The 20,637-nt window shown below is 45.8% G+C and overlaps 1 protein-coding gene across 1 annotated transcript in view; it reads left to right on the top strand.

Annotated features, from left to right (window-relative positions):
* The first annotated feature begins 1,511 nt into the window (after nucleotides 1–1,511).
* Nucleotides 1,512–20,637, top strand: part of ETFDH (electron transfer flavoprotein dehydrogenase) — a 56,013-nt gene continuing 36,887 nt past the window's right edge. The window contains exons 1-7 of the mRNA XM_063920472.1: nucleotides 1,512–1,798; nucleotides 4,126–4,266; nucleotides 16,278–16,507; nucleotides 16,883–16,964; nucleotides 18,669–18,787; nucleotides 19,246–19,323; nucleotides 20,254–20,400. Coding sequence (XP_063776542.1) covers nucleotides 1,786–1,798; nucleotides 4,126–4,266; nucleotides 16,278–16,507; nucleotides 16,883–16,964; nucleotides 18,669–18,787; nucleotides 19,246–19,323; nucleotides 20,254–20,400 — 810 coding nt within the window. The 5' untranslated portion in view covers nucleotides 1,512–1,785. The remainder of the gene's footprint in view (nucleotides 1,799–4,125; nucleotides 4,267–16,277; nucleotides 16,508–16,882; nucleotides 16,965–18,668; nucleotides 18,788–19,245; nucleotides 19,324–20,253; nucleotides 20,401–20,637) is intronic.

The raw sequence follows: 20,637 nt of genomic DNA, 5'->3' as shown, positions 1-20,637 counted from the left end.
GTTCGATAGTCGGGATCCCGGCGGTTACAAAGCCGATGACGGAATACCAACAGGGGGTGAAATACTGCTGTCAAAATATAGGCGACACAGGCTATTCTCCCTCTGTGGATGTCCATGACGAGCCACCGTGCCCGCAAGAGGCTTTCTAGCTCTCACCCCGCTGCCGGGATCATGACAGCTGGGATCCCATCCGCCGGTAATCAATGCGTATTTCCACTTACCCTTGCATGAGGATTTAAGGCATCCTGCTGGGAGCACTGCAAAATCAAATACATCCTCGGTATGCCCATAGGGATAGTAAGATTTCTCTAGGAACAATTACACCAGTCACCCTGTGCAAAGAATTCCAAGAGGAGTATGTGTGCAAATGTATTTGTGGCACTAGTTAACTTGATGAGTATGCAAAAAGCTGGGTGACGTGCTACAGGACAGACAGGGTGCGGAACACAGCTGTTAGCCTATGACAACCTACCAGCTCTTGTGGACCTAAAGTAATGCTGCGACTTGTAGTACCACACACTTGCTGGAGAGCCATAGGGAGAGATGTATGAAGCAGTGAAAAGTGTGGGGAAGTTAGCCAGTGCAGAAGTTAGCCATAGCAACCAATCAGCTTTGCAGCAACATTTATCAAGTGCATTCTATAAACTTATTGGCAGCAGAAGATTGGATGCCAATGCCGCATACTTGCCTACCTGACCCTCTTTATGAGGGAGAAAATGCTGTGTTTCACCACAGGTGATGGCAATCATACATTACCAGGAAAGTCCAGGAACAGAGCATTTTCTCCCTCATGGAGAGGGTCAGGTAGGCAAGTATAGCCAAGGGCAACTTCTTTACTGACTCACTTCTCCACTCTTTTTACTACTTCATACTGTACATCTACCCTCCAGCAAGCTAAATAGGCAAATAGTGCTGCACACGTACAACCACCTCTTCCGCCTACCCGGGACACATTTACATTTGCCATACCTCCCAACATGACCCTCTCCAGGAGGGGCAGAATGCTCTGCTCCTGGACTTCCCTCTTACTGTATGATTGCCGGCACCTGTAGTGAAACACCTTTCTTATCCATTAACCTGTTCAAAATAGGTGCTGGCAATCATACAAAGAGAAAAGTCCAGAAGCAGAGCACTGTGTCCCTCCTGGAGAGTGTCATGTTGGGAGGTATGCATTTGCCGCTATGTGCCCACCAGACCCCGCTCACACTCACATCATCAATCTGCAGTTCCACCTCCTCCAGCATCTCCTGAGGGTCCCCCTGTTCTCCACGTATCCCCACTCCGGCCATAGCACAGAGCGCGCGCAGTAGCGGCAGCAATGATAAGTAATATTCCCGGGACCAGGGTCAAAACAAACAACAGAAGCGCGGACTGGAAACGGCCACAGCCAATCACAGAGCTCACCGTACACCACAACCAATCACGCAGTACAGCCAATCACTGAACCTGCAGTATAGCCAATCAAAAAGGCCGAAATACTGACAATCACGGAGCCCCTTTCCTGTACCGAGAGGTGGCGTTGTTGCATTACACGACAGGCTGTAGACTCTCCGGCCGTCACGCTCCTCTCTATGGTTGTTAGTTCTGTTTCTTTACCTCGGATCACCTACAGGACTATGTTTCCCGGCGGCCTGTGCGCTGCATTCGCTCATGCGCGATGAGAGGCTGCCTGAACTTGGGTGGCACTGTGACAGTAGTACGCAGCAGTTCCCTAGATCAGGGAGAGGTAACCAGGCACCCGCTGTACCCAGCTGGTAGTGTGTGACCCCGTAATCTGCCCTCATCATGCTGCCTCTCTGTAAGTATACAGTGTAGCTAATGATCTGTTCGCCGGAGGGCTGCTGTCACCCGCCCAGCTAAGGTGATTTACTTTTGCAGCCGTGGCACTGCAAGTCCCAGCATTCCTTCCCTGCGTTTGTAATGCCACAGCAGCTGGAGAGCATACGCTTGCGCACCTTGTCCTTGTGTGGCACGCCCACGTATGCATGCGTGTTTGTATGTGTCTGTTCCCCTCATGTATGCTCTGGGTACAGACGGGTAATCAGATGCTAGGCTGCGTGTGCCATGTATTGCTATAATGCGGGAGAGGGGGTTGGGGATGTGTCCCTGCCTGGCATACATATGTATTAGCTGTAGCACCTCTGCTACTCCCCCCTACTGAGCACGTATCCTAAACTAGGGTAAAGGTCACTCATATAAGCATGCATGTGTGTCTGTGTACAGAGTGCTGCAGAGCACAGCCTGACGCCTGTGCTGGAAGCAGCTGCATGGGGAATAATTCACTCCATACTCTTCATTGTGTAACTGATTTCTAGTGTAAGCTATGGAGACGTACAGTATGAGGTCCCTGTGTGTGGTAGGCTATCCCCTCATACAGGTGACTCCTTACTATAGATCTTGCTGATAAGACTAGTATTGCCCACTACTCCTGTCAGGGGAGTGACTATTACCTGAGCGTATCAGGCCAGGGTAGAGGGCACTGCGTCTGCCTACTGCACAGCTGACCCATCAAGGGCTTTTGTTCTGTAATAGAAATATAACATGTCCAGTGAGGTGGGTTTTTTTTGTCAGTGTCCCTTCATTAGCATCAGTTAAAAGACTTCTGGCATACATCTCTTTTTCAACTCTGAACATTTGGTTGTCATTGTAATTAAGTTATCAGTCTAATGATATGGTTGCTAATTAAATAAAAGTACGTTGGCAATATCGCACACGTTTGTGGTGTGCTAAACAGGACTGTATGTCCTCTGCTGAAAACTGCTTTATATAATATAATAAATATATAATCAAAGAAACAATGGTGCCTTCTAGTGCAATAGCATATATATCCACCGGGATGTACTAAAAGGATGATCACAGAAAGGGATGATCGGGATGATTACATGCAGTTCACCTCCAAGACACTAGATGTCAGAATTTTTTACTTAATTTAAAGATTAACAAAAAAAAAAAACATCATATAACATCAAATTTTATGTAAGTCAGGCCCGAAAAGTGACTTATAATATCTTTATAATTTGCAGTAAAAAGTACATTATCCCACATTTATTATATAGTATAATATATGTACACATACACATACCATTGCATAAGGTGTTAAAGTACACCTAATTTCTGTTTTATAAACTGTATAAAAATTGATTAAAATTTACATTGGATGACCGCGTTATAATCACATTTCCGTATACCTGGGACTGTTTTCTATGCGTTTCCAGTGGGATGATGGCTATATCTTTTTTATTTACGTGGGATGATCACGTTTTTAGCGCAGATATACATACCTGGGACTGTTTTCTATGCGTTTCCAGTGGGATGATGGCTATATCTTTTTTATTTATGTGGGATGATCACGTTTTTAGCGCAGATATACATACCTGGGACTGTTTTCTATGCGTTTCCAGTGGGATGATGGCTATATCTTTTTTTATTTATGTGGGATGATCATGTTTTTAGCGCAGATATACATACCTGGGACTGTTTTCTATGCGTTTCCAGTGGGATAATGGCTATATCTTTTTTTTATTTACGTGGGATGAGTATAGTGACATCTAGAGGTGTGAATAGGAACTACAGGCAATCATCCCGATCATCCCTTTCTGTGATCATCCTTTTAGTACATCCCTATCCACCTCTGTTCTCGCAAAATATTTTCTTCTTTACTGGGAACAAAAACTGCTTACTGCAGAAAAAAACAATCTAGTTGATCCAGTAGAACAGTGATTCTCGACCTCAACCCTGGCAGCCAACTTCTTGTCACTTGCTGGTAAATTTACTATACAGTGGTTTTCAAAGCCGCAGCATTTAATTGGGCAGTAAAATGATTAAATACAAACCAGGTGTGTTTTGTACTTAATAATATTACACCCTTTAAATCCAGTGTTGTGAAAAGCGAAGACGCGGTGGCGTTGAAAACTGCCTCATGGAAAATGTATCCCTTAGTTTTGAATTGATCCTACCAGGTTCAGTGACAGTAAACAGAAGCTGTCCTGGTCACCACTCCTCATCTTTCTGCTAAGTGGAGGTATAGTGGGATTATGATACAAAACCTCTATTTTGTTCATATTGTTAAGTTATTATAATGAAAATGTAATGATGTTATATTGTTGTATGACTTTCTCCATACAGCACATCACTGCTTACATTACTTAAAGCCTCTGAAGACGTTTCTGCCCACGTTCTGCGTCAGGAGATGTTCTTCATCCTCCGTGCCAAAAATTACCACACATTATACCATCTGCTCCCGCGAGCAGGACAAGAGATGGGAAGGTATTTTCTTCTTTCACTTAACAGGCACGACGTGATAGTGTCCGAGTTTGCCGGAGGTGCGGGATGCCGGACAAACTCGGATGTTTTTTTTTTTTTTTTAAAGTAGCAGTCATTTACAAGGCAAAACCATGCTTTGTAAATGACTGCCCCTTTAAAAAAAGGTCCATGTTCGGACCGCACCTCCGGCAAACTTCGATGCTATTAGATCCTGCCTATAGTGCTTAACAATGCAACAACTACGGTCATTTGATTTATAGATACCATATTTGTTTTTGGTGAACAGTTCAGATCAAGTACATTGTCTGTCTGTGAGTTGAATATGCTTCTTAATTGCACCATTTTCCATGATGTAATTATGGTGTCATTTTGGTTAGTATGCTCAATCCTGGGGCTATGTCGGCACCTCTGAAGATCGTGTTATGCATCAACCATATATCATAATAAAATGATTATCACACTATCATTTCTGATTTCTCACCATTTATCATGGGCTTTAGCCTTGATGCTCATGCACCTTAGTGGTAAATAATTACAGTTCGAACAAAGTAAAAATAGCATGTTCTTGTTATTGTTTTATCATGTATGTAAGTTTGAGTTACAATTAAAATAATATTTTCTCTTACGTCCTAGAGGATGCTGGGGACTCCAAAAGGACCATGGGGTATAGACTGATCCGCAGGAGCTTGGGCACACTATAAAGACGTGAACTGGCTCCTCCCTCTATGCCCCTCCCCCAGACCTCAGTTAGACTTTGTGCCCAGGAGTGATGGGACACACACTAGGGGAGCTCTCCTGAGTTTCTCTGAAAGACTTTGTTAGGTTTTTTATTTTCAGGTAGACCTGCTGGCTACAGGCTTCCTGCAGCGTCTGACTGAGGGGAGAGAAGCAGGACCTACTTCTTCTTAGTTCAAAGGCTCTGCTTCTCGGCTACTGGACACCATTAGCTCCAGAGGGTTCGATCACTTGGTGCGCCTAGCTGCTTGTTCCCGGAGCCACGCCGTCACCCCCCTCACAGAAGCCAGAAGAAAGAAGCCGGGTGAGTATGTGAACAGAAGACTTCAGACAGCAGAAGACTTCAGTAACGGAGGTACAGCGGTCGCGCTGCGCTCCATGCTCCCACACACCAACAGCACTCTCGGGGTGCAGGGCGCTGGGATGGGGGGGGGGGGAGCGCCCTGGGCAGCAAATTACTGTTTTCTGGAAAGGGCTGGCAGTGAAAGTTTTTTTTTTTCGGTGCCTTGGCACCGTGTCTCATACTCCCGCCAGCAACAGCGCGCTACGCGCCTTTGATCTCCCGCCGCCGGCTTCCACGGGTGCAGGGCGCCGGGGGGAGGGGAGCGCCCTGGGCAGCAAGGTACAGGTTTTATTTCTACTAGCGCTGTATGGTAGTGAGGGGCTGGGGCTCCGTGTCCCGGACCCCGCCGGCGGCTTATAGCGCACTACGCGCCACTTCCTCCAGCGCCGCCGGCTTCCATGGGTGCAGGGCGCTGGGGGGGGGAGCGCCCTGAGCAGCAGTTACTGAGTGGGGAGAAGAGGGGCAAACGTTCCCCGGACGCCGCGGCCGTTACCCCCGCCATTTACAGCCTGCGGGCGCACTGCACGCCGGTGCGCCCACATGCTGAAGGGCTTGCTTGGGTACGGGGCGCCCTGAGCAGCATTAGTTTCATATGATATAGTGTGTTTACACTATATATGGGCCAGACCTGTATATCTGGGATATAAGGAGCTATAGCGCGCAGAGGGGGGCGGGGCTTAGCTCTCACACAAACAGGGTCAGCGCCATTTTTTTCCCCTTTCCCCGCCAAGATGTATGTATTGCACAAACAAGGGGGGGGCACTGTGTTTTAGTGGTGTATACTCATATATAACACTAGTTGACTTAGGATTGGGCATGCAATCATTCTTGTGTGTAGTTTTTGTGTGCTCCCTGTCAAAAATACCCAGTTTAGTACACTTGTGTCGACAGGCGTGAGTGTTCGGTTATAAACACATATGGGTTTACTGTCGGCATCGCCGACGCACGTGGGTACTTGCTACAGATAAGAAGTATATGTTTATGGGGGACACAATGGTATGTGGGTGACCCTGTCGGCACCAACTGTTGTCACCGGGGGTAACTGGACATGCTGTATATGACTTATACCTGTGTATATAAAGTTGAACGTTACTTCCCTCGGACCCCTTGGGGTCGCAAGACGGTAATTTTCCCTGGTTACTAATCCCTGCTGTCGACGAATACTGGGGTTTTCTGTCGACTATAATGTTTCCTGGTAGATCCACAACTGGGGCTTTTCAGTACATGGTCATACACGTTCGGACCACATTAATGTCACTGGGGGCCAGAAGGCTCGGGACAATCTGATTATATATATATATATATATATATATATATATATATATATATATATATATATATATATATATATATATTTCTCTAACGTCCTAGTGGATGCTGGGACTCCGTCAGGACCATGGGGAATAGCGGGCTCCGCAGGAGACAGGGCACATCTAAAAAAGCTTTTAGGTCACATGGTGCGTACTGGCTCCTCCCCCTATGACCCTCCTCCAAGCCTCAGTTAGGTTTTTGTGCCCGTCCGAGAGGGTGCAATCTAGGTGGCTCTCCTAAAGAGCTGTTTAGAAAAGTTTTTTTTTAGGTTTCAATCTCAGTGATTCCTGCTGGCAACAGGATCACTGCATCGAGGGACTTAGGGGAGAGATTTCCAACTCACCTGCGTGCAGGATGGATTGGAGTCTTAGGCTACTGGACACTTAGCTCCAGAGGGAGTCGGAACACAGGTCAGCCTGGGGTTCGTCCCGGAGCCGCGCCGCCGATCCCCCTTACAGACGCTGAAGAGACGGCAGAACGGAGGTCCGGAAAGCAGGCGGCAGAAGACTCCTCAGTCTTCTTGAAGGTAGCGCACGGCAGCTGTGCGCCATTGTTGTCACACGGCTCACTGACTCAGTCACGGAGGGTGCAGGGCGCTGCTGGGGGCGCCCTGGGCAGCAATATAATTACCTTTAGTGGCAAAATAAATACATCACATATAGCCATTAAGGCTATATGTATGTATTTTAACCCAGGCCAGTTTCTTAAAAACCGGGGAAAAGCCCGCCGAAAAAGGGGCGGAGCTTATTCTCCTCAGCACTCAGCGCCATTTTCCTGCTCAGCTCCGCTGGTGAGGAAGGCTCCCAGGTCTCTCCCCTGCACTGCACTACAGAAACAGGGTAACAAAGAGAAGGGGGGCATAAATTGGCGATATTTATATATTAAGAGCGCATATATAGTAAACAACACCTTCTAGGGTTGTTTATATACATTTATAGCGCTTTTGGTGTGTGCTGGCAAACTCTCCCTCTGTCTCCCCAAAGGGCTAGGGGGTCCTGTCTTCGATTAGAGCATTCCCTGTGTGGCTGCTGTGTGTCGGTACGTGTGTGTCGACATGTATGAGGACGATGTTGGTGTGGAGGCAGAGCAATTGCCGATGATGGTAATGTCACCCCCTAGGGAGTCGACACCGGAATGGATGGCTTTAGTTATGGAATTACGTGATAATGTCAGCACATTACAAAAGTCAGTTGACGAAATAAGACGCCCGGCAAACCAGTTAGTACCGGTTCAGGCGTCTCAGACACCGTCAGGGGCTGTAAAACGTCCTTTACCTCAGTCAGTCGACACGGGTACCGACACAGATGAATCTAGTGTCGACGGTGAAGAAACAAACGTATTTTCCAATAGGGCCACACGTTATATGATCACGGCAATGAAGGAGGCTTTGCAGATCTCTGATACTGCTGGTACCTCAAAAAGGGGTATTATGTGGGGGGTGAAAAAACTACCTGTATTTTTTCCAGAATCAGAGGAATTGAATGACGTGTGTGATGAAGCGTGGGTTAACCCCGATAGAAAACTGCTAATTTCCAAGAAGTTATTGGCATTATACCCTTTCCCACCAGAGGTTAGGGCGCGCTGGGAAACACCCCCTAGGGTGGATAAGGCGCTCACACGTTTATCAAAGCAAGTGGCGTTGCCGTCTCCTGATACGGCCGCCCTCAAGGATCCAGCAGATAGGAGGCTGGAAACTACACTGAAGAGTATATACACACATACTGGTGTTATACTGCGACCGGCAATAGCCTCAGCCTGGATGTGCAGTGCTGGGGTAGTGTGGTTGGATTCTCTGACTGAAAATATTGAGACCCTGGATAGGGACAGTATTTTATTGACTCTAGAGCAATTAAAGGATGCTTTCCTTTATATGCGAGATGCTCAGAGGGATGTTTGTACTCTAGCATCAAGAGTAAGCGCGATGTCCATATCTGCCAGAAGAAGTTTATGGACGCGACAGTGGTCAGGTGATGCGGATTCCAAGAGGCATATGGAAGTATTGCCATATAAAGGAGAGGAATTGTTTGGGGTCGGTCTTTCGGACCTGGTGGCCACGGCAACTGCCGGCAAATCCACTTTTTTACCTCAGACCCCCTCCCAACAGAAAAAGACACCGTCTTTTCAGCCGCAGTCCTTTCGCTCCTATAAAAAGCGACCAATAGGACAGTCTTATCTGCCGCGAGGCAGAGGAAAGGGTAAGAAAGGGCAGCAAGCAGCCCCTGCCCAGGAACAGAAGCCCGCCCCGGCTTCTACAAAGCCATCAGCATGACGCTGGGGCTTTACAAGCGGACTCAGGAACGGTGGGGGGTCGACTCAAGATTTTCAGCAATCAATGGGTTCACTCACAAGTGGACCCGTGGGTCCTGCAGATAGTATCTCAGGGTTACATGCTGGAGTTCGAAAGGTCTCCCCCTCGCCGGTTCCTAAAGTCTGCTTTACCAACGTCTCCCTCAGAAAGGACGTCGGTTTTGGAAGCCATTCACAAGCTGTATTCTCAGCAGGTGATAGTCAAGGTACCCCTCCTACAACAGGGAAAGGGGTATTATTCCACACTATTTGTGGTACCGAAACCGGACGGTTCGGTAAGGCCTATTCTAAATCTGAAATCCTTGAACCTGTACATAAAGAAATTCAAGTTCAAGATGGAGTCACTCAGAGCAGTGATAGCGAATCTGGAAGAAGGAGACTTCATGGTGTCCTTGGACATAAAAGATGCTTATCTACATGTCCCGATTTACCCCTCACACCAAGGGTATCTCAGGTTCGTGATACAAGACTGTCATTATCCGTTTCAAACGCTGCCGTTTGGGTTGTCCACGGCCCCTCAGGTCTTTACCAAGGTAATGACCGAAATGATGGTTCTTCTACGAAGAAAAGGCGTATTAATTATCCCTTACTTGGACGATCTCCTGATAAGGGCAAAGTCCAGAGAACAGCTGGAAGTCGGTGTAGCGCTAACACAAGTAGTGCTTCAGCAACACGGGTGGATTCTAAATCTTCCAAAATCTCAATTGACCCCGACAACACATCTGCTGTTCCTGGGCATGATTCTGGACACGGTTCAGAAAAAGGTATTTCTCCCGGAAGAGAAAGCAAGGGAGTTATCCGAACTTGTCAAGAACCTCCTAAAACCAGGAACTGTGTCAGTACATCAATGCACAAGAGTCCTGGGAAAGATGGTGGCTTCGTACGAAGCGATTCCATTCGGCAGATTCCATGCACGAACATTTCAGTGGGATCTGCTGGACAAATGGTCCGGATCGCATCTGCACATGCATCAGCGGATAACACTGTCACCGAGAACAAGGTTGTCTCTCCTGTGGTGGTTGCAGACTGCCCATCTGTTAGTGGGCCGCAGATTCGGCATACAGGACTGGGTCCTGGTGACTACGGATGCCAGCCTACGAGGTTGGGGAGCAATCACAAAGGGAAGAAACTTCCAGGGCGTGTGGTCAAACCTGGAGACGTCTCTTCACATAAATATACTGGAGCTAAGAGCGATCTACAATGCTCTAAGCCTGGCAAAATCGCTGCTTCAGGGTCAGCCGGTGTTGATCCAGTCCGACAACATCACGGCAGTCGCCCACGTAAACCGACAAGGCGGCACGAGAAGCAGGAGTGCAATGGCAGAAGCTGCAAGGATTCTGCGCTGGGCGGAGAATCATGTCGTAGCACTGTCAGCAGTGTTCATCCCGGGAGTGGACAACTGGGAAGCAGATTTCCTCAGCAGACACGACCTTCACCCGGGAGAGTGGGGACTTCATCCAGAAGTTTTCCACATGATTGTGAACCGTTGGGAAAAACCAAAGGTGGACATGATGGCGTCTCGCCTCAACAAAAAATTGGACAGGTATTGCGCCAGGTCAAGAGACCCTCAGGCAATAGCTGTGGACGCTCTGGTAACACCGTGGGTGTACCAGTCAGTGTATGTGTTCCCTCCTCTGCCTCTCATACCAAAGGTACTGAGAATTATACGGAAAAGAGGAGTAAGAACAATACTGGTAGCTCCGGACTGGCCAAGAAGAACTTGGTATCCGGAACTTCAAGAGATGCTCACGGAGGATCCGTGGCCTCTACCTCTAAGAAGGGATCTGCTTCAGCAGGGACCTTGTATGTTCCAAGACTTACCGCGGCTGCGTTTGACGGCATGGCGGTTGAACGCCGGATTCTAAAAGAGAAGGGCATTCCTGAGGAAGTTATTCCTACTTTAATTAAAGCCAGGAAAGAAGTGACCGCACAACATTATCACCGCATTTGGAGAAAATATGTTGCGTGGTGTGAGGCCAAGAAGGCTCCAACGGAAGAATTTCAATTGGGTCGATTCTTACATTTCCTGCAAGCAGGATTGTCTATGGGCCTCAAATTGGGGTCCATTAAAGTTCAAATTTCGGCCTTATCAATTTTCTTCCAGAAGGAATTGGCGTCAGTGCCTGAAGTACAAACTTTTGTCAAAGGTGTACTACATATACAACCCCCAATAGTGCCTCCAGTGGCACCGTGGGATTTGAACGTGGTTCTAAATTTTCTCAAATCTCATTGGTTTGAGCCTTTAAAATCGGTAGATTTAAAATACCTTACATGGAAGGTAACCATGCTGTTGGCCCTGGCTTCAGCCAGGAGAGTTTCGGAGTTGGCAGCTTTGTCATACAAAAGCCCATATCTGATATTCCATTCGGACAGGGCAGAATTGAGGACACGTCCTCAATTTCTCCCTAAGGTGGTTTCGGCATTTCACTTGAACCAGCCGATTGTGGTGCCTGCGGCTACTAGCGACTTGGAGGACTCCAAGTTACTGGACGTTGTCAGAGCATTAAAAATATATATTTCAAGGACAGCTGGAGTCAGAAAATCTGACTCGTTGTTTACATTGTATGCACCCAACAAGTTGGGTGCTCCTGCGTCTAAACAGACGATTGCACGTTGGATATGTAGTACAATCCAACTTGCACATTCTGTGGCAGGCCTGCCACAGCCTAAATCTGTAAAGGCCCATTCCACAAGGAAAGTGGGCTCATCCTGGGCGGCTGCCCGAGGAGTCTCGGCATTACAACTTTGCCGAGCAGCTACGTGGTCAGGGGAGAACACGTTTGTAAAATTTTACAAATTTGATACTCTGGCTAAAGAGGACCTGGAGTTCTCTCATTCGGTGCTGCAGAGTCATCCGCACTCTCCCGCCCGTTTGGGAGCTTTGGTATAATCCCCATGGTCCTGACGGAGTCCCAGCATCCACTAGGACGTTAGAGAAAATAAGAATTTACTTACCGATAATTCTATTTCTCATAGTCCGTAGTGGATGCTGGGCGCCCATCCCAAGTGCGGATTGTCTGCAATGCTTGTACATAGTTATTGTTACAAAAATCGGGTTATTACTGTTGTTGTGAGCCATCTGTTCAGAGGCTACTTCGTTTGTGTTATCATACTGTTAACTGGGTTCAGATCACAAGTTGTACGGTGTGATTGGTGTGGCTGGTATGAGTCTTACCCGGGATTCAAGATCCTTCCTTATTGTGTACGCTCGTCCGGGCACAGTACCTAACTGAGGCTTGGAGGAGGGTCATAGGGGGAGGAGCCAGTACGCACCATGTGACCTAAAAGCTTTTTTAGATGTGCCCTGTCTCCTGCGGAGCCCGCTATTCCCCATGGTCCTGACGGAGTCCCAGCATCCACTACGGACTATGAGAAATAGAATTATCGGTAAGTAAATTCTTATTATATATATATATATCTATATATATATATATATATATATATATATATATATCTTTTATATATATTTAGGATATGTGGCTATATGTGTATTGCAATATTCATATGATTCATAATTCATATGATGTTTCTGATGAATACTGGTGTAATAGTATTCCTTCTCATGTGCTGATCGCTCTGTTGATAAAGCTCTAGGTCGGCTGTGACTCACACCCTCTCCGGAAGTCCGAAGGGTTATTCTCTTTCCGCCACGGATGGAATATGGTGAAAGTCAACGACTGGTCGACACGGGGCCCTGTCTCAATGGATCGTATACAGGAAAGCTAAGTGATATGATTATTTTTATATGCTGTGGGCTTTTTGTATTGCAGACACATGAGGGAGTGTTTGTGTTTGGTAGGTCATTAAATAGATTTACCCTAAAGAGAGAAGGGTGGTTCCTTATGTTGGATCCTCTCTATAATTTTGCGGCAGGCTGTCGTATGTATACAGGTAGTGTGGCCGGGGGATTGCTGAGGCTGACTCCGTGTGTTACTGGAGTTTTTCTCTGGGATGGTGTACCGCTGATTGGGGGGATACCTCCGTTCAGCCAATCTCGGTGGATATTCCTGGTAAGTCTAACTTCGGGAGTTAGATTCCCTGGCAACAGTTAGTGACGCATTCCTTTGAGGGATGCAGTCATTTTAATCGGTTAAATACAGTTTTTTGTTTTTTCCCTTTCTGTACATCCTGTGAAAGGTGAAAAAGGTAAGAGTTCTGCAGCCTGGTTAGGTTTGTGGATGTCATTTCTATTTCTACCACATACACCACAGGTCGCAGAGTCTATGTGGAGGGACCCTGCTCCCGTGAGGACTCGGTTACTACTTTCAGTTAGTCCAGGAATACCCTAGGACTGGTGAATTACTTATAGAATCCACAGGGGGACATTCTGGAGTACAGATGTTTCCCCTCACTGGTTTTCTAAGGGATTTGGCCGTCTCCCCTCTGGAAGGGGAGGTAGTACACAACGCCATACCAGGGGTGCGTCAGGTTCAGGGCCTTGTACTCCTGTCCCGGTTATATAAAAAAAAAAAAAAAAAAAAAAGGTTTTACATGCGTCGTTCTACGCATTCAGCTTTCCAGGATTGTCTTGGCCATTTCACGGGAGTGACGGTAGTATGATGGTTTTCTTCCGATAGTAGGAGCCATTGTTATTCTATATGGAGATGTTCGCCTGAGTGGGGCGAGGTCAAGAAACAAGTAGTGCAATACATTGTTTCTCTCTGCCTGTTTTCAACACAGGGATGGGCTGTTGTTCCCAACGGCGCAGATGTCGGAGATAGTATCAGGGTAGATACTGAACGGTTGAAGTTCTGTGTTTTCCTGTGGAAAAGAGGTCTGAGGATCCTGAGTCGAATCAGATTTGTAGTGCCACTTCATCAATATGTTACGTTGATAAAGAAGTTGGGTGCGGCCTCAGACGCCTTTTTTTCGGTGAGCAGGTTGAATGCTAGTGTGGTTTTCATGGGACCTGTTGGGAATGTGGTCTGGGTCTCACCGGCGCAGACACCGGAATATTGTTCTAATGGCCAGGATATCACTCCTGTGGTGTCTGCTCAGTTCTCGTCTCCTAGAGGGACGAAGGTTCGGGATCCAGGTTTAGATCCTGGTGTCCATGTGTGCAGATCTCCGAGGCTGGTGGGCAGTCCTTACATGGGTAGTATTTACAGAGAAAAAAGGTCAAGCTGCGAGGCTTGTCTACATTAAGCTTTCTTGAATTAAGAGCGGTTTTTCAACGAACATATTCTTCACGATCTGCCCGTGTTAATTCTGTCGAACGACTTGACAGCAGCGGAGTAAGTAAGTCGCTAGGGCGGAACAAGGAAGAAAGCGGCAATGGCAGAAGCTGAAATTGTTAGCCACCGAGTGGAAATTCTGGTAAACGTTATATTAGCAGTCTTTGTTCTGGACGTAAACGAAGGAGTAATAGATTTCCTCTACAGATGCGCTCCTTATTCGGGGGGAAAAACGGTCGTCATTGAGAAGTTTCACAGAAGTTACAAGTCTTTGAGGAGTGTCTCAATTGGGCATGTTGCCGTCTCGCCTCAACGAGAGACCTCAGGAATAGGATTCCAGGTCAAGGATCACTCAAGCTATAGCGGGGGACGACCTTGTGACACCTTGGGTGTTTTCAGTCGGTATATGTGTTTCCTCCGCTTTCACTCTGCTGAAGGTGATAAACGTAAGGAGAATGGAGGTTCCGGCGTTCCTTATTGTTCCGGTCTAGCCAGGGAGAGCTGGGTATACAGTTCTTCAAGATTTGTTCATATAAGATCACTGGCATTTTCCTCTACGGGGGTACTGTTACAACAAGCTCCGGGCGTGTATCAGGAGTTACCGCGGCTGTGTTTGACGGCGTGGCGGTTGAACGCCATATCCTAGTCCGAATGGGTATTCCCAGTGAGGTCATTTCCACATTTTTTTCAGGCTAGAAAGAAGTAACGGCAAAGCCTTACTACCGTATTTGGGTTTCAGGGCAGTTTGGCCTTAGTTTAAAAAAAAAAAAAAAAACGCCCCACCTCCATTTGTGCCCCTATTGGCACAGTGGGATCTTGCCGTGGTGTTGCGTTTCTGGTGTCTCACTGACTGGAACCTTTATTACAGGTTGTGTTAAATTTTCTCTCTTGGAGAGTGGGCATGCGTTTGCTCTTTGGGAAACTGCGAGGCGGTTGTCGGAAGTAGCGGCTTTGTCTCACAACAGTCCCTGTTTGATCTTCCAAGTGGAAAGATTTGAGAACTCGGATAGTAGTTCTGCTGAAAAGGTTTCGGGGTTTATCAAAAGTCTGCCTATTTTGATGCCTGTGGTGACCTCAGCATGGGCTGATTCAAAGTCTCTAGATGTATTCAGGGCTTTGAAGGTTTATGTCGAAAATTGGGCTCAATTTGTGGTAACGGAGGCTCTGTTGTCAGTATGCTCCCAGCGTGCTTGGGGCGCCTGCGTCTCTGCAGTCTGTTACACGTTGGATTTATGATACGTTTCGGCGTGTTAGTTCTACGGCTGGTTTGCCGTTACCGAAGTTGGTAGAGACCCATTCTACTAAGAAGATGGGCTCTTCTTGGGCGGATGCCCGAGGTGACTCGGCGGGTTAACTTTGCCGAGCGGATACTCTGTCGGGTTTCAAACACCTTTGCTAAGCTCTACCGGTTTGATACCCTGGTTGATGGGGACCTCATGTTTGCTCATTCGGTGCTGCAGAGTCGTCCGTAGTCTCCCGCCCGTTTTGGAGCTTTGGTATAGACCCCATGGTCCTTTTGGAGTCCCCCAGCATCCTCTAGTACGTAAGAGAAAATAGTATTTTAGTACCTACCGGTAAATCCTTTTCTCCTAGTCCGTAGAGGATGCTGGGCGCCCGTCCCAGTGCGTACTGTGTCTGCAGTTATTGATTTTGGTTGCGCTTTGTGGTGATTTTTCTATGTCAGGCTATTGCTGACGTTGTTCATGCCTTGGCATGTGGTTTCTTATTAGTGGTTGGGTTGACACACAGGTTGTGTTACATATTCGCTCAGCATATGGCTGTATGTTTTTCATACCGTGGGCTGGTATTCTGTTGAAGGCCGTGTCTTGCGGTATGTTCGTGGTGTGAGCTGGTATAACACTCACTGTGTTTAACTTATAAATTCTTTCCTCGAAATGTCTGTCTCTCCTGGGCACAGTTTTCTAACTGAGGTCTGAGGGAGGGGCATAGAGGGAGGAGCCAGTTCACACCCAGTTTAAGTCTTTATAGTGTGCCCAAGCTCCTGCGGATCCGTCTATACCCCATGGTCCTTTTTGGAGTCCCCAGCATCCTCTACGGACTAGGAGAAAAGGATTTACCGGTAGGTACTAAAATCCTATTTTAAAGATCATTTTAGTAACTAATACACTGCTTTCCTGTGTTAGAGGTGAGCATGGAACGGTTTGCAGAGGAAGCTGATGTTGTGGTAGTTGGTGGAGGTCCAGCAGGACTCTCCGCAGCGATCCGGTTGAAGCAGCTTGCGGCTGAGAGTAATAAGGAACTGCGTGTATGTTTGGTGGAAAAGGCAGCCCAGATTGGTTCTCACACACTTTCGGGAGCCTGTGTGGAGACTCGAGCCCTGGATGAACTTTTTCCTGACTGGAAGGAGCGAGGGGTATGTACTTTAATATACATTCAGATTGCGACCTGAAATCTGTAGACTGGATTACAGGAAATATTATATCTGATGGTAATAATTAGGGGAGTTATCTTTCATTAAGATGGTACTGTTATGTTACACATTTGTTCTTCCCATTATGTTATATTTAAATATTGAGGGCCTTATTCAGATTTGTTAGCAAACTAAAAAAGCACACTAATGGTCAAAACCATGTTGCACTGCAGGTGGGGCAGGTCAAAACCATGTTGCACTGCAGGTGGGGCAGGTGTAGCATGTGCACAGAGATTCAGATTTGGGTGTATGTGTGTAGGGCGTGCACTCTTAAGGGACTGAGCACAAACTACAAGTGACACCATTCTACTCTTCTAGGCACCGCTGCACACCAAAGTGACTGGGGATAAGTTTGGAATACTGACAGAAAAACACAGAATACCAGTGCCTATTCTCCCGGGTAAGGCTCCTAAAAAGCACCTTATCAACACAACATTGTACTCCTAAAGTGGAAGTCGCATATGTTCTCTGTAGGATGGAAGACCCTCCATACGAACTGGTTTCTGCTAAGCTATGGACAAATTATTTTTCTGCTGCACCTCATATCTGGCTGAGTCCTATAACCCATGCTGTAAGGCTAGGTATACACTACCCAGTCTGTATCGCCGATTTGGTAAATGCTCCAATGCAACATTGTGTACTGTATATCTGATCTCTGTACTTTCTATTCATCTTTAGAATGGGATCTGGATGACTGGATATATACACTAATAAATATATATATTAGTGATACCTAGCTTGTTTATATATCCACAATAATAAATATATATAGATCATATTATGTATTCATCTAGCCACCTCTATACTTTAATTTGCAGGGGTTAATATTGAATAACAGAGCCTGGCTCCTATCTATGTTTCTCTTACAATACCTGTTACATTTCTAATAGTGGTACTTTCCCACCGGGCTCCCCTCTTTGTGAACATCATTTGTCTGTAATTGTAACTCCACCCATAGGAGTATTACACGTCCTACCCCCCTCATTTTTCACAGGTATCTTATTATGAAAGGCTTTCTGCCGTGTTTGATGTTATCTGACACTATAATTGGACCGCACACCCTGGGGACATCACCCAGCCATGGGTATGGCCGACTGACTAGTCAGTCTATTTCTTTATCTATTATTGGCTCCCACACAAGAGTTATTGAAGTAATCAGTGGGAAATCAAACGGGTTACATTGTGAATTAGCCCAGAGTGGGCGAGACATGCGTCTTTGAGCGGCACCCGGTCTGTGCAGACAGGACTGCCGTTCTGAAAGGGACTCTGAACTGAACTTTACAAGTATTTGTCCCTCGCATAGTGGCAGAAACCCTGAAAGTAGACATCACCCCACTACCCTTATCACTGTGCAGTCATTATATCCGTGGGCAGTTTACACTGAGTTATGTTTGCTACTGCAAGTCTTCGTAAATACTTCTCTATGTCTATTAGACTGTGTATATCTGGTATTAGTGCATCACTCTTTTATTATATCTACAAGATAAAAAATCAAAATGTGTCTGTTACTGTTTGTCTGAATGAATATATCTATTTTCTTACTAAACTGCAATTGTATTTCTGATGTTACTTGGCACTTTCCTATGAAAAGATGTCTTCGGGTGGTTTTGATTGTTATCCTGTCCATCAGAATTTATTGCTACGAATACCTGTTTAGCAGTATATAAAAATGTTCAGTTCAAATAATTCTGAGAGATATTCTGGCATTTCAGAAAAAGGTATTTATACCATTCATGTGCCTCTGATAGCTTCACCCAACAACAAATCATTTTTTAATATTGACCTCCTGAAATACAGTCATACTATGATACTCTCTTAAATGATATTGATATTTCAAGAATCTTACATTTCCGCACAATAGATCCTACTGCAAATTTTAATGAACAATATATGTTCAAGTTAAAATATTGTCATATGCTGCTCCTAGCTTATTGTATAATTATGAAAGAATACAAGTAAAATTCTATTAAAGTAACTTTTCATAAGCGTGTCCCCGAGAAGGAGCATCATCTTCATTTTTTCTGCACTCCACAGAAAACAAACCTGTTTGAGTATAGGAAGTGCCCCTGTACATAGACACTAACCCTCTTTTCTGTACGTTCAGGACTTCCAATGAATAATCATGGCAATTACATTGTAAGACTTGGACACTTTGTCAGCTGGCTCGGCGAACAGGCGGAGGCTCTTGGTGTTGAAATATACCCTGGCTATGCAGCAGCGGAGGCTAGTGTCTTCTTTCTTTTCTTCTATGCCTATAGTGTTTTTGATGCAATTTTGAATCTGGATACTTCCAGTTATGGGGGGGTATCCAGTTGCTACCAGTTATGGGGTGTACCCAATTATCCTACACTGTGGATAATGGATTTGCTGGGGGCTATCCAATTAGCCGACGCTTATCCCCTTTGCAAAGCATAATCCACAATAAGTGCCCGTTTTATCTGCGATAAGTGCCACGAAAATACATAGGTCCACGGCTTTTCACAGGACCTATGTATTTTCAACCGAATTTTTTTTTTTTTTCGAGTGAGCTAATTGGATAGGGGTGATTAAAAATGTGAAACCCAAACCCTTCCAAAATCCCCACCGCCTCCCTTTTTTTGTGGTCGTGGCACTATCGTGGGTAGTTGGATCCCCTGTGATTCAAGTATTAATCCAAAAGTGTCTACTTTCAATATTTTCAGGTACTTTTCCATGAAGATGGCAGTGTTAAAGGCATAGCAACAAATGATGTTGGAATTCACAAAGATGGCTCACCCAAGGTAAGATAAATTACTTTTACACATGAGTAAAGATCCTGTTGCATTCCTTCCATTGTGGTAGAAATTACATAAATGTATCATTTTTTTTTAATTTAATTTATCTGTTTTTATTGCTTTTTCAATAAAGTGCACAAAAATAATGGAGTATCTATTAATACACAAGAAGTGCTATACACGAAAGAGGGGTCTGGGACTGAGGGTCGACAGCACAAAGGTCGACACGCCTTAGGTCGACGCCAATTGGTCGACACACCTTAGGTCGACATGGACACAAGGTTGACATGGACACAAGGTCGACATGGACACAAGGTCGACAGGAACAAGGTCGACATGAGTTTTTTTTTTATGGGTTTTTTTTTGTGTGTCGTTTTCTTCGTAGAGTGACCGGGAACCCCAATTAGTGCACCGCGTCCCCTCGCATGGCTCGCTTCGCTCGCCATGCTTCGGGCATGGTGCCTTCGCTCGGCACACTTTACCGTTCCAATCGTAGTCCACGTGGATCGTTAAGTATGAAAAGGTTCAAAAAAAGAGAAAAATCGTGAAAAACTCATGTCGACCTTTTGTCCATGTCGACCTTGTCCATGTCGACCTTTTTGTCCATGTCGACCTAAGGTGTGTCGACCTTTGTGCTGTCGACCTGGAGTCCGGATACCACGAAAGAGCAGTACAATGCTAGTAACAGAAAATAATGAAAAAATATATATATATATATATATATATATATATATATATATATATATATATATATATATATATATATATATATATATATATATATATATATATAATTTATTTATTTTTATAACAGGAAAACTTAATGGATAATACTATATAGGTTAAAATTTCTGTTGGTAACTGTGATTATTGGCCCTTCTTTTGCTACATGACAAATCGGAGACCTTACCTGCCATCTTTGTCTCATTCCTATAGCCAACATTTGAACGAGGTCTGGAGCTGCATGCCAAAGTGACCATTTTTGGAGAGGGCTGCCATGGGCATCTTGCAAAACAGTTGTACAAGACGTTAAATCTCAGAGAGAACTGTGAACCCCAGACTTATGCTATCGGGCTAAAAGAGGTAATCGCTGTGTACAGGGATGGACTGAGGCTGTAAAACGGCCATGGCATTCCAGTCTGTGCATGACATGTCATGTCTTACGGGCTCCTGGCATCATGGCCCGTCCCCATCTCTGCTTGCCGGACGGACAAAGAGAGGCTTTCAGGTGTTCCGGATCAGACCATCGTCCCTTCTTGCTTTTTGCAGAAGTATAAAATGTCAGTCCTGTGCTGGACGTGCACAGCAATACTCCTTACT

This window comes from Pseudophryne corroboree, chromosome 1 (genome assembly GCF_028390025.1).
Source record: "Pseudophryne corroboree isolate aPseCor3 chromosome 1, aPseCor3.hap2, whole genome shotgun sequence".
In the NCBI taxonomy this organism is placed as follows: domain Eukaryota; kingdom Metazoa; phylum Chordata; class Amphibia; order Anura; family Myobatrachidae; genus Pseudophryne; species Pseudophryne corroboree.
This window is presented reverse-complemented; position numbering and strand designations above follow the sequence as displayed.